Source organism: Scatophagus argus, chromosome 17 (assembly GCF_020382885.2).
Source record: "Scatophagus argus isolate fScaArg1 chromosome 17, fScaArg1.pri, whole genome shotgun sequence".
Taxonomy (NCBI): domain Eukaryota; kingdom Metazoa; phylum Chordata; class Actinopteri; family Scatophagidae; genus Scatophagus; species Scatophagus argus.
The window spans coordinates 12,127,895-12,140,576 of NC_058509.1; the positions used below are offsets into that span (position 1 = coordinate 12,127,895).

The 12,682-nt window shown below is 40.7% G+C and overlaps 1 protein-coding gene across 5 annotated transcripts; it reads right to left on the bottom strand.

Moving 5' to 3' along the window:
- Positions 1–9,851: 9,851 nt before the first annotated feature.
- si:rp71-45k5.2 (uncharacterized protein LOC560783 homolog) lies at positions 9,852–12,481 on the bottom strand. 5 transcript variants are annotated; one of them, XM_046418155.1, is made up of 5 exons: positions 12,348–12,481; positions 11,887–12,102; positions 11,171–11,433; positions 10,976–11,071; positions 9,852–10,870 (listed from the first exon to the last, which is right to left on the bottom strand). In XM_046418155.1, the coding sequence occupies exons 2-5, from the start codon at positions 11,891–11,893 to the stop codon at positions 10,226–10,228; spliced, it is 1,011 nt and encodes a 336-aa protein (XP_046274111.1). In that variant the 5' UTR covers positions 11,894–12,102; positions 12,348–12,481; the 3' UTR covers positions 9,852–10,225. The 5 variants fall into 5 exon arrangements, with proteins under 5 accessions (XP_046274111.1, XP_046274110.1, XP_046274113.1 ...); XM_046418154.1 differs by having other exon boundaries at positions 12,277–12,362; XM_046418157.1 differs by lacking the exon at positions 11,887–12,102.
- Positions 12,482–12,682: the final 201 nt, after the last annotated feature.

Consider the following 12,682-nt stretch of genomic DNA (forward strand, 5'->3'; position numbering starts at 1 on the left):
TCTCTGCTCTCTCTATTGGAGGACGGCAGCTGTGGGGTTGATATCGCAGCTTGACTCTTTCCAGCGGTTGCATGATGAGGAAGCTGATGACAGCGAGTCATGAGTGTAACTCAGTGGATCCACCCGCCTTTGCTATATCGCCAATACTATCTCAGTATTAGCAGACTAACTGCCTGGGACGCCTTATTATGGATTAAAGCTTACGTGTTTTTTTTTTTGGTTTTTTTTTTAATCTCATCTAATGTTATTTCAGGTGCTCACATGCGCTTTTCTTTTTCTAGTACTCCTTATTTTGGTGTGTGGTAGTTGTTGTTTTTTTTATTTCACATGAGTGCTAATAAAACAGTTTAGCTGGAGGTGGGATGTGTCAAAAGCCAACACTCCATTTGTGTGCATTGTCACTGCGCCATCAGCACACCTCCTGATGTGACTCATTTGATACCTTCATGCTCAGGTGCTAATTACACGGGTATAACAGAGCTGATTCTCTACATTGTGAATTAACAGGGCGTGGACAGGAATCTGCACTGCATCCCACTGGACGCTATAATTCATCTCACTGTAACAGAGGAGTCAATGTCATAACATTTTTTTGCAGGCTCTCAACAGCTGACTTTTCTTTTTTAAAGATGTGGCCGTGTGAGGCCTAAGAGCTAGGAATGCAGCCAGGCCTGCAACCTTGATTTGAGGCCAAGAGGAGATAAGTCTGTACAAAGGGGAAGCCCTTCCCTCTCCTTGACTCCTAGCGCTCTTCCTTGATATCACACAGCTATTGTGTAATCCGAGTTAGCTCGTCCTACAGATGCAATAACCAATAGCACATCAGAAACAGTTTGCTTCTGTGTGAGCTGTTGCACAGATGCTACTGTGAGGGAAAGCTTGAAAGACATGTTATCTGCAGCAATCTCCCCTGTAAGCGAATTCAAATAGATATCTAATCTAAAGTAATGGCCTGTGTTGAATGGCCTCTTGACACATTTGAGCATGCACACAGCCCATGTAATCTGAGTACTGTGGTTTGTGTGTATAAGTGCATCCCGCAGCATCTTCTGAGCACCGCTGTTTGTGATTCCAGATCCATTCGTTTCACTTAGTAAGCATGTATTTCAGTTAAGAGCTCTACAGGGAAATTTCCACACCTGCAGGAGTGTGACTGTTATACTGTGAATCTGCCAATAAGTGCTAGTATTGGCAATGAGTGTGTGAAAGGTCCTTGTCAAGATACAATAGCCGCACTGTAGGCTTGTAATGTGAGGCCCTCAGAAGGACAACACTGGACAATGGGCGCATTGGAGGGGAAAAATATAACAGCTATGCTAATTTTAGGTCGGTCACTTGGTAGATTGGAAAACATGAGGAACAATACTGATGGACAGAAATCAAACTGAAAATATGTGGCTATTAATAAAAACATTACATAGCATCCATGTGTGTGTGTGTCTGTGTGTGTGAGCTCATGTGTCTGACTCTGTTCCTGAGTGGGAGCTTCAGTGCAGCATATGTAGGTAGCAGAGTGTCTCAATGCTTGATAAAACTAGTGGACTTTAACCTGGCTGATTGCAGCTCTTGTGGGAACAGCTGGCAGACTTTACAAGGCAAAAGAAGACCAGAGCTCCTCGGATTCTCAGGTTTACGCTTCACTCTTTATGTAGGTTATATTGTAACTACGGTATTATTTCATCCCATGAAGCACTTGGCTGATTGAAGTGAAAAATAAAAAATCATTGGATGAGTTTGTGTAAGTACATGCTAACAGGAATGCTATAATGGGAATATACTGTATAACTTTTACATGCTGAACTCTTCAAGAAACATTATAACAAAGTAGATCCTGATTTTTGTGTTGTTCATTTGTCCTGATCTTCTTTCCTTCTTTTCCTCGCTCCTCTGCTAATACAGCAGGCCTGCACTGTAAATTCAGTCATTCCACTAGCTGAAACTGCTCACTGCCCAGGGTCATCAAGTTTGTTTAATCTATAAGTTCATGACCACAATGCGCTGCTGCTCAGGGCAAACAGAGCAGATAATAAAAGACACAATATGTAACGCTGAAGGTCAAAGCTCATCCATTTCACTTACTATTGATGAATCAGGTACAGCAAATGTATTTACTTTAAACATGATTAGGAGCCATTTCCTGACATCTGCTTCTTATTCATCTTTTCTCAATACATGCCCATCCCAGACTCTTTGTGTGGCCCTCCTCCGGGCTGGATTCAACTGGTCATGGCAACCACGGTGATGCAACATGCTTGTAGCAAGAATGGGTGATTCAGACACACATGACATGAAATGTGTCACGTAGTAAAAGATCTGGGAAGCGACGGAAATTTGTGACTAACACAAACGGTATGCCGGTATAGTGTTTTCAGTGAAAAGGAACACAGTGGTAATGTTGTGATGCAAACAGTGTCTATTGACTTCTGTGTTAAATCTTTACAAAACTTCTGTAAAAATAATAAAGATACTGAGAAGTCTGCTTTCCATTGTTGCCTGTGTGGTCCAGATAAATCATAAATCAATCATCAAGCAGTGTGTGGCCTGATTTTGTTTCTTGTTAGATACAGTACCGCTCTCAGTCTGTTAAATATGAACTTATAACCAGTAGTTAGTCAGCCTAGCTTAGCATAAACAAATAGTTCTGAAGGTAACAAAATGCACCAGCCACCTCCTCTAAAGTTCACTAATTAACACAACACAACATGGGCTTTCGTTTAAACAAAAAGTAAAAAAAAACAAAGTAAAAACCAAGCTAGCTGTTAACCCCTTTTCTAGCTAGCAAGTTTACCATGAATGGATGAACATAAAAATAAATAAATAACTACTAGGCATTAAATTATAAAGAAAACAAAAAGGAAAACAAAAAATAATATGTTTTGAATATGCCCTGTATATCAAAGTAAGTCATTTCTCTCTGTTTCCCTGTTTTGTAAATGATTACTAAGCTTCCCACAGGTTGTGGAATAGACATCTGTCGTGTACTGTAAACTGTAACCTCTGAATAAACAAAATGCACTGTATCCACATCACAAATGTGTTGAGATGTTAATAAAGAAAACAGAATATTTGAGGAACTGAATTTTTTGGTCGCTGCATTCATTTTTTGGTAGAATAACATCCAATGTATTCAATGTTAAAATCTGAAGTACATTTTTTTTTTAATCCAATGAATTGTGTTACTAATTACACAAGTTGCCACGTGACGTAACTGTCTACATTTCAAAGTCATCTGACTCAACCCTCCGTGTGGTCTCAAAGAAAATATCTCAGAAAAATATCTTGTTTTTTTGTCACATTATTCATGCTGAATGATTATTCTAAAGTACTTCAGCATGTTGGTGTGTTTTATGGTTTCCTGGAAAGAGATCTCTTTTCACTCCCTAGCAGCCAGCACCCAGCTTTTGTTTTTTAAGAATTTATGCAGCAAGTCTTCTGTGTACTTTTATTTGGCTGTAAAGTGAATTTTCCTGCAGTGTTGATTTCCACTTCTGTACAGTCCTGATGTGAAATTTTCCTCAGCCCGACCTATATTCAATATTGATTATCTAAATAAGGTGCAGTAACTGCTATGATAAGACTGTCCTCTTTTCTCTTGATGTTGATAAGGTTGTTACTGAGTGACTAACCAGGCTGGGTAAATGTTAGTGATGTGTAACAGTCATCATTAAACAGTACAGCCTTAATAACATTGTTTGTTTGGTCTGGGCGCTCCTGGGGACAAAGGTTAAACTGACTAGACACAAAATATGAACACACTCCTTAAGCCTTGACTGAGTTTGTACTCCTGTCGATTGTAGGTGCTTTAATCTCAGAAGATATGTCAACCACAATAAGACATTTGTCCTCTTAATTGCTACCAAAGCTGTATATCAAAGCATTTCAGAGTCATGTAACCATGCTGTCAGTCAGCTGACACACTCTGTGTGGGTGAGTGCAGTGAGACAAATAAGTCTGTGTAATTATTAAAGGCCGTATCTTAAAAAGGGAACAACCCTCTTGCTTTTTCTAAGAAAAGCAAAGGCACAAGGCTAGTAACAAACTGAAGTGTGCTCATTCATGTATTCACACTGTCTTAACTGTATAAGAACAAATGATTATATGTGGTCAAGTGAAAATCTGATATGCATAGCTGCCCTTTCATGGCATCTGAAACTCTGTAAATCATTAGGATGGAAGGAAACAGATGCAGACCAGTGGAATACAAAGGAGTGGTGGTTGTATGAGTGAACAGCATGGGTTGCATAAGAAAAGAAGATAAACAAACAGTGAGTGGACATGAGCTAACCTAATCCTCTCAGAGCTGCGGTCACTGTTTGTCAAGTTCTCCATCGTCGCGGTGTCTTTATCACCAGCACCAATTTTAGACGAGGTAAACATGCCAAGGCACAGTGGGTATTGCTGACACATTAGAACAAAGCTGGTGTAGCACTCTCAGTGGGTTTCTACACTGTGCCATGTGCAGATCGTGCAACCCTACTGTGACTGTGTACACGCTTGGCATTGGTGATGAAACACTTGGATGAATACAGATGAGATGAAAATTTTATTTAATTATAATGGCAACAAACTGATTCAGGTAGTCATACTGGTGACAAATTGATGCCTATTACAAAGTTATTTTTCTGCATTAAGATCTGGCAGGAACAAAACATTCCAGCAGCAGGTCAGCCTGCACAGATAAAGTTGGACCGGTTGCTGAAGTGGAAACTGCACCTAACAAGCCTCTGTTTTGATTCCTGAGGAAAGTATGTGAGGTCAGGATGACAGGACGTTAGCTAGTGGGTGAGACTACATTTTGTTAGGACAAACGGAACGACACATACAGAGGGAACTCTTTTTTCACTCGACCTCCACATAGGAAAATTAGCTGATGTGCTGCGGAACAACAGGATTTAAATGTAAACAGTGGACACAGCTGTTTGGATTACTGGGGTGGGGATGGTGGGATGTCTGATGAAACAGATATAAGGGGTGATGGTATGTTGTGGGTAAGTGAAGATGAGGCATCAGAAGAAATAAGGTAGGAAAGAGCGGGTGAGGAGTTGTGCAGAGTTGGAATACGTGGGATTATAAACTGGTGTGAAGCTCTCATTACCTCTAAAAAACAAGACAAATAAACAAAGGAATTGCTTAACATTTTGACATTAAAAATTATAAATGGGGAAATAGTTAGTCTAGCTCTGTAGGTAACAAAATCCACCTACCTGCACCTTTGAAGGTCACCAATCCAGTCTTGCATCACAGTGAGATTGCCAAGCAACTTCAGGAGGTTTCTTGTTTTCCATGAAATGGTCTGGCACATATTCTAACCCAGTAAAAGCACAAACTGTCTTGTTTAAAGTTTTTTCACCAAATAAGATGAGATATAACATGTTTGTGATGTTGAGAGGTGTGGGTAGGCAGATTTCCTTATCTTCAGACAGAACCAGAGGAAAAACTGGCTGTTTCCCTCTGCTTCAAGACTTCATGCTAAGGCAGGTTAACCAGCTGCTGGCTATACCCATATACTCGACACAAAGATATAGCATAGAGATGTTCTCACCCAGCAAACTGCCAGCCTCAAAGCAAAGTAACATTTTCCCCAAAATGTTTCACTATTGCTTTAAAAGATATCTAAAGTTTGATACAAAGAGCAGGTGAGTGCATTCCTGTGTATGTGTGTGTGTGTGTGTGTGTGTGTGTGTGTGTGTGTGTGTGTGTGTGTGTGTGTGTGTGTGTGTGAAGGATGTTTTGACTGACTGCGCGTCCTCAAAGTTACAGATTCCTTTATGGTCAAGGAAAACTTCTAGCTGATTAACCCAGCACAGCTACTGCTCTGCTGGACCGAGTGCATATTGAGCCACATTTTTAATGATTGACGCTTTGTTTTGAAAAGTATGACACAAAATTGGAGCACTGTGATATCGTGCTGCTTACTTTACTGTCTGAGTTGTTGTTAATAGTTAGTGGAAATTTGGGTGGTGACCCAGATAGCCCAGCAGTTAATTATTCCTTATTAACCTCATAGTGAGGATAAACAAACAGAATACCCTTCAAATAGCAGGTAATAAAAGTCCAAAATATCACTGCTGCAAATCAAAGGTCACTTTATACTGCCTGAGGACAAAACAAGAATCAGTACTGTTGATGAAGGTTATCAAAAGCAGGTGTGAGGTCAAATACACTGTAAATCGTGATCAGCATACTTCCATCAATGATCAAGTAAGATGCACCTTGTGATAGGTCAAAATAAAAAAGGCTATGCTTTCCTCGATAGCACAATTCCTGTGTGTGGATTTTAAAACAATGTGAAGCTGAAATACCTGAAATACTTTTCAGTAGTTTTAAGGCTCATTTATTGTGTGTAATGCTGCCTTAAAGGACTGTTGTAAATATTGCGTGTGTGATTAGACAGAAAGTAGAAGAAAAGGATAATGGTGGAGCAATTTTTCAGATGTTTTATGAAAGAAAAAGTAACAGTAAAGACTGTTTAAATTCCCTGTTGTAAATCAAAGACCTGTATTCAAAACTACATAAGTGTTATTTGTAATTAGTAATTTATTATATTTTAATTGCTTTATGACAACGGAACAGATAGTTTGTGCAGAAATTACAAGGTGGTATGACATGGAAGCTTCTAAAGTACTTCTAACTTCAGCAATTTCCTGCGGGATCAATAAATTTCTTATCTTATCTTATCTTAATTTATGCTTATGATTGTAAAATATAGATTATTTTCACTCTCGTTAACTTGCGACACAAACAACGCCGTGTAGCTTTCGAAATAAAACAACAGCCACAAAGAAATTAGCTGTTAGTTTTTAATGTGTAGTACCTGAACGCAGCACAACCCAGCGGGCAGAATGAACAGGCTGTATGATGCAGTAGTTTCAGGACGGCAGCGGCTGTGGGCGGTGCAGGGCGGGACCGGGACGAGGACGACGAGCGGGACGTGACTATCCCGATTGTTGTTTGTTGTGAACGGCCGTCAACGTGGTGCTTGTTTATCTACTTGCATCCGAGTAACACCTTTAGGACACCGAAGGACATTAAGGCATGAGCAGCTACAGGAAGTGCAGTGTGCTGTAGACCTACCTTTAAGAAAAACCTAATAAAAGCCTAATATTTCAGTGACTCCTGGTTTTGCTTTAAACTTACTTTATGTCTATTTGTATTTGTTTCTGTTACTTGCTAGTTTTGAGAGTATTTCAGTTTTATGTTATTTTCTATTTTACATTTCTAAGGTAGCCTATTTTTAAAGACAGCCATTGTTCCCTTGCAAATTAAGATTTCATACACAGAACATGATCAGTTTAAATGGCATGATGCATTGTTATACATTAAACCATTCTACTACAGAGGCTTATAACATTACTGTGTTGTTTACATAGCTATGAATCAAAAATGACACAAATAGGTCATTCTGCTACATGAGTGCATACATTTTATCAATAATTTTTAACTGCAGAACTAATTTTCTGATTATTTTTTTATTGTCTTGTTGCTATTTCTACTGGAGTTAGGGATGTGAATACTTCATCCACCACAGGGCATAACTGTAATATTACTACAGTATTCCCCAAAGTATATATTTTTTCTTTAATTCTACAGTAAGCCAAATGGCTAATTTGTAGTATTTTTAAAGTATTTGTCAAAGCATGAGACTTTAAGCCATGATGAGAGTGCGATAGTCATTGTCTCTAGAGGCTCCAGTGTTAAATGGGAGGAAATGGAAGAGCTAATATTAGTACACTTGCTCTGAGTGCAGCAGGCTTCCATGGTGTCTCCTGGCCTACATGTAAACAAGCTGCAAAGCAACTGTCGAGGATTAGCCTGAGACATTGCACACACTCACACACAACAGGCCATGCTGAGAGGCGAGGGCTGAAGGCAATCAGTCAAATTATCAAAACAACAGCATCAGAACATTAAATATCACTGTGGATGTACTTTTGTTATTGACCCAGAACACGGGTCTTATTGGAAAGGTTCAGTAGAAGGAGGGCTCAGATCAGAACTGTAACATAAACACACACACACACACACACATGCATACAGGGTCAGGGAATCTGTGACACCCAGAGCAACACTGGCCTGTGCAGCAAATACAGTGAGAATCCTCTGCACAATACAGCATTCAGAGGGATTAATGCTTGAACCAGTTTACTCAGCCAGTAAACCAGCAACTGATGTTAATCCTTAAACATAGACAGACAGACAAACGAGCTCCAGTTTCCTCCGACTGTGCAGTTAAAGGAAATCTTGTCAGCCCAGTCCTCCTGGCATCATTTCTCAACACTTATACAAAATTCTGCATGTCACAGTAAACTCTGGGGCTTGTAAACATTCCAAACAAAGCAGCTAGTGGGCCTGGCAAAGGCCTTTTGTCATCCCAGGATAGGAGTTAATACAATATCCTGTGTAACTTACACAAAAGCATAGAAATGGAGGGGGAGAGAAAATGAGATGCAATGGGGAAAAAAAGAGAGAGAAGTGTTTTTTGTCTCCCGTCCCTCAGTGTGTCACTCAATCAGTCACATGCTCAGCCATCCCGTCTGACTGCCAGGCTCTGCTCTCTGAGTGTTATCTCTGTCGACCAGTCAGCAGAGCGAGGGAGAGGAAAAAAAAGAAAAGAAAGAGGGCAGGAGGGCTGTGTCGCGATGTAGGTCGTCCACCAGTAATCCCACGAGGTCAAAGTATGTCGTGGGCATGCAATGCCAAATGCTGAGCTCACCCAACTCCTCTTCCTTGCCCTCTGTCCAGCCAAGTTTTTGTCTCATGACAGAGCCCCTCAGTGCGCCTTGGACTATAAGACTGCGAGAGATTCCTGACCCTGATAAGACCTGTAAAGTATGGGAATGAAATGAATAAGAATTAACTCAGATCAGTTGATCTAATGAGTTATTTTCTTCATAAATCAAAAATGCCACACAATGACAGAAATAAAACCCAATCTCTCCTGAACTGGAACACTCACCATTGCACATTTAGAAACGCGCCATGTAATTTAAAGCCTATTTTAACGCAGATTAGCCGTGGAGTATGCAGGGCCCTATGATTTAGATCTGCTTTCTCCAAGTTGAGCCTCAGACCACTCAAACTCTTGAGTAAAATCAAATGTTTGACTTATCTGCTTGGATTGGAAAAATTGAATGTGAGCCTCTAGCTTCACATATTGATTAATATAAAACTGAAGTTAGACGCAAACTTTAAAAAAAATGTACATGTGTTGTCTTCAGTCTAATTTAATGCCTTCTTGCTCGTTCTTAGCTTTAAACGTCTCAGGTAATCCCTGGCACTTGTACAATATTGGCAGTCTGCCATAGCACTTCTTACCAAATCTGTTTGTGAAGTTCATACATCTTGTGTTGACTGACCGGCTTATACATTAACATTCAGTACATGTGACCCAACAGCAAGATGCTTTCGCAGAGTGAGAGACACTCTTGTGCTCTGTCATTCAGATGCACTAAGTAGGTTACGGTCCAGACAATGGAAGTAAGTAAACAGATTTCATCCACTATACCTATTTGCCCAACTTAACCTTGCCACTGTGGTCAGTCAACTTAGTATTATGTCACTCACTCAATAAGGCAACTGCAGCGACCAAGGTTTGAAGTCCAGTTTTCAGCCAACTTGAAAGGTGAAGGTAGTGAAATGGTTTGCAGTTTATGGTACGTTATCATAGCATTCACCTTTAGATGTTGTAGTTTATGGCAGGTTTATGGGAGTCTCTTTACATCATAAACATGGCATGGCCTAGATTTACAGGTGAGAGTAATGGGTGTTCCGAACTATAACTAGACAAACAAACATTGAAACAACATTGCTGAACAAAACACCACCTAAAAAGTTTGACAAAACTACCAGGATGCAGAGGAAACCGCTTTAATCGTTTCCAGGTTGACATAAGGAAGTGTGTTATATTGCATTTCAATCAAAACTTTGAAATATGATGGAGCCCTCTTATGTTGACCCCTCAGACACAAAAGTTTTGCATGCACAAAATATTGTAGTACACTTGAAGTAGAACTTCTTGGAAAACATCAATGTCCACTTAACAGTGAGTAAAAGCCACAAATAAAATAAGCAATCGAGACACAATGAGACACACAAGACCAGTCATGGGCCTTGCGTGGTTTGAAAGTGTGCGTGTCTGACTTTAAAGAAAATCTAAGAAGTGGGTGCTCCACTTAAAAACATAAAACATGTAAAAGTGCAATTTGGAAGTAGAAAAAAAAAACATTCACAAACGAAAATGGAGAGCATCGTGGGTAAACATGGGTACAGAGTAAGTGATGTAACTGCTGTGTGGGCTGGTGAAATAAGAAGCAGCACTGGCTCTTGTGTATTCAGGGAATGAGGCCTCCGTGTACACCTGCATCCTCTTCATGGGCTTAGCAGCTCCGTTAGCACCGAGTCTGTGGTGTGTGCTGCCCCCTGCTGAGCAGATGGGGGAACTATCAGCTGAAGATCGAAGGAGGAGGCTCTCTTCAGAGTCCCAGCTGAAGCACCTCTTCGTCCCAACTGGTCCGTGTGTGGACTGAGGCCGCTGCTCTGCTCTGACCGGCACACCTGACAGAGGAGAAGCTCTGGGAGCCTGAGCAGAGGGGCCGTCTCTCTTCAGGAGGGACTCAATGGAGAAAGGACTGCTGAACTTCACCTCACATCTGATCTGAACAGCTCTGCAGGCTGCAGGTTCAGGAGAGCGGAGAGCTGAGCGGCGCTCTGATGGTCTGCTCGTGTTCTCACTTTCCACTTTGGAAGCCAACTCAGGAAAGAGCTGCAGGATTCCTTTGAAGTGACGACGAACCATCTTTGCCGTGATCTGAGTGGGGTCCAGTTTCCAGTAGTTTCTCTTACTGTCCAGTGAGCCTGGAACCACTGGAATCTGAAAAACACAACACAAGGTGTTTAGAGACAGACCTGATGGTTTTCCTTTCATAACAATAATGGAATCATATGAACTCTCAGGAGGTTTGGAATGAAAACTTACCTTGACAAAACATTTGTTGGTTGATAAACAGACTCTGATGTTGTTCTCAACAGATTTTCTGTCTTCACAAATGAGTGGTGCCAGTCTGTCCATCAGCTAGAAAACATCAAGTTGAAATCAGAGGTTTCAAAATGAATGGTCTGTATGGTAGCTTTCCTAAAGACAGTTCATGCAAATATTCTGACTCTTTCTTACCTGCGTGAAAGTGAGCATCTTGTCTGGAGCGTCTTGCAGGACCACAGCGATCTTAGCCAGGTAGGTGGCGCTCTTCCTGAACAGACGCTGCTGAGAGCTGCTGCCTGGGACGAAGAGAGGCAGCCAAGCTCCAAACTCCTCCATCCTGCTCTGCTTCTTGTTCCTTGGAGAGTCAGAGGAGTCCAGTCCCACACAGAGCAGCGTGATCACAAGCTCACCGAGGTCAGATGTGGACCTGAAGGTGTCCGCTGTGAATATGAGTCCTGCTGGGACAATAGGACATCAGAGGGTGTGCACTGCAGGTTAATGGGGACCTTTTGATAAGCAGATGAGCCATTACTGCTGGGGGTGGAGCCAGACATCACAGTAATAGTCCATTTCCAAAAGTTCATCAGCATGTCTGTATGGACGCTCTGACAGTCTGATCTGCCTTTTGTTCTCCTTAATAGTAAATTTATCCAGACTTTAAAATGAAGACTAACATGGCATCTTTAACTCTTAGAATTTTATTTGTGTGTTCATCCATTTGAATGTCTTCTGAGGGTTCTGAGGCTGAGTAACATATACAGAAATATTTTTGCTGAACTGGCTAAAGCAAAGGGCAGATTAAGCACATTCTAGACCAAATGTAAAGATTTTACAAATTTACAAAAATGTGAGTGTCTCTAACTTTTGCTAAGCTATGATGATATTGTTGAAAAGTCAATTTTACAAACCTGCCATTTAAAATAATTTGTAATAACAGTCATCAAATATACTTTGACATGTACCTTTTGAATAATCAAAAGTGAACTCACACCAAAGCTTTTTGGTGAAATGCAGGTCCACCTCAGTCTGAGCAGTAATCACTGAAGCAGCAGAAAAACTTCAGCTGATTATCAACTACCTGCAGGTGTGTGTTGTTCCTGCTTTAGTTTATGACCCTGTGGAAACTTTAAATTGAAATACAATATAAGGTTTCCGTCTTGCAAGACAAAACAAACATTGTTTTTAAGCCAGGCTGTCACAGGCTGGTCTGATAATACACAATAGACAGCTGAGTGACATTCCAGTGAGCAATCTAATCACATTGCAGCAGTTTGCACGTCATTCCTTTAAAGCCAAACCTTTGTTGTTCCAAGTAATAACAAAGGTCATTTGCATCAGTGATCCCCATTCAGATGCATCAACTCATTACCTGGATTGAATGCTTTACACGGAAAAAAGAACAGAACTTGACTCTAACAGAGAGCTGCAGGTTTCCATTTTGACCGAATCAGCTGATTTCACTTGTCTTTGATTGGAGCGGTGCTACTCTGTTGGGGTCTGATCAGTTTGGTAGTTGGATCACACCTCAAACAGATGAACTGAGATTTTCCTTTTTTTTATTTTAGTTGTCAGACAAAGTTAGCTGCATCCAGTAATATGGATAAATAGTTAATTTACAATTTACTGCTCCTGAACTTCAGCTAAAACTATGCCTGAATAAATGACCTAATGTTTAATAATCACTCCAATATAACCACAGTGAGG

Excerpts from the sequence above, each read along its gene's own strand:
- si:rp71-45k5.2 (XM_046418155.1), bottom strand. Across the intron at positions 11,072-11,170 it reads AGATGCTCACTTTCACGCAG|CTGATGGACAGACTGGCACC; the intron begins GTAAGAAAGAGT and ends GATGTTTTCTAG. Across the intron at positions 10,871-10,975 it reads CCAACAAATGTTTTGTCAAG|ATTCCAGTGGTTCCAGGCTC; the intron begins GTAAGTTTTCAT and ends TGTGTTTTTCAG.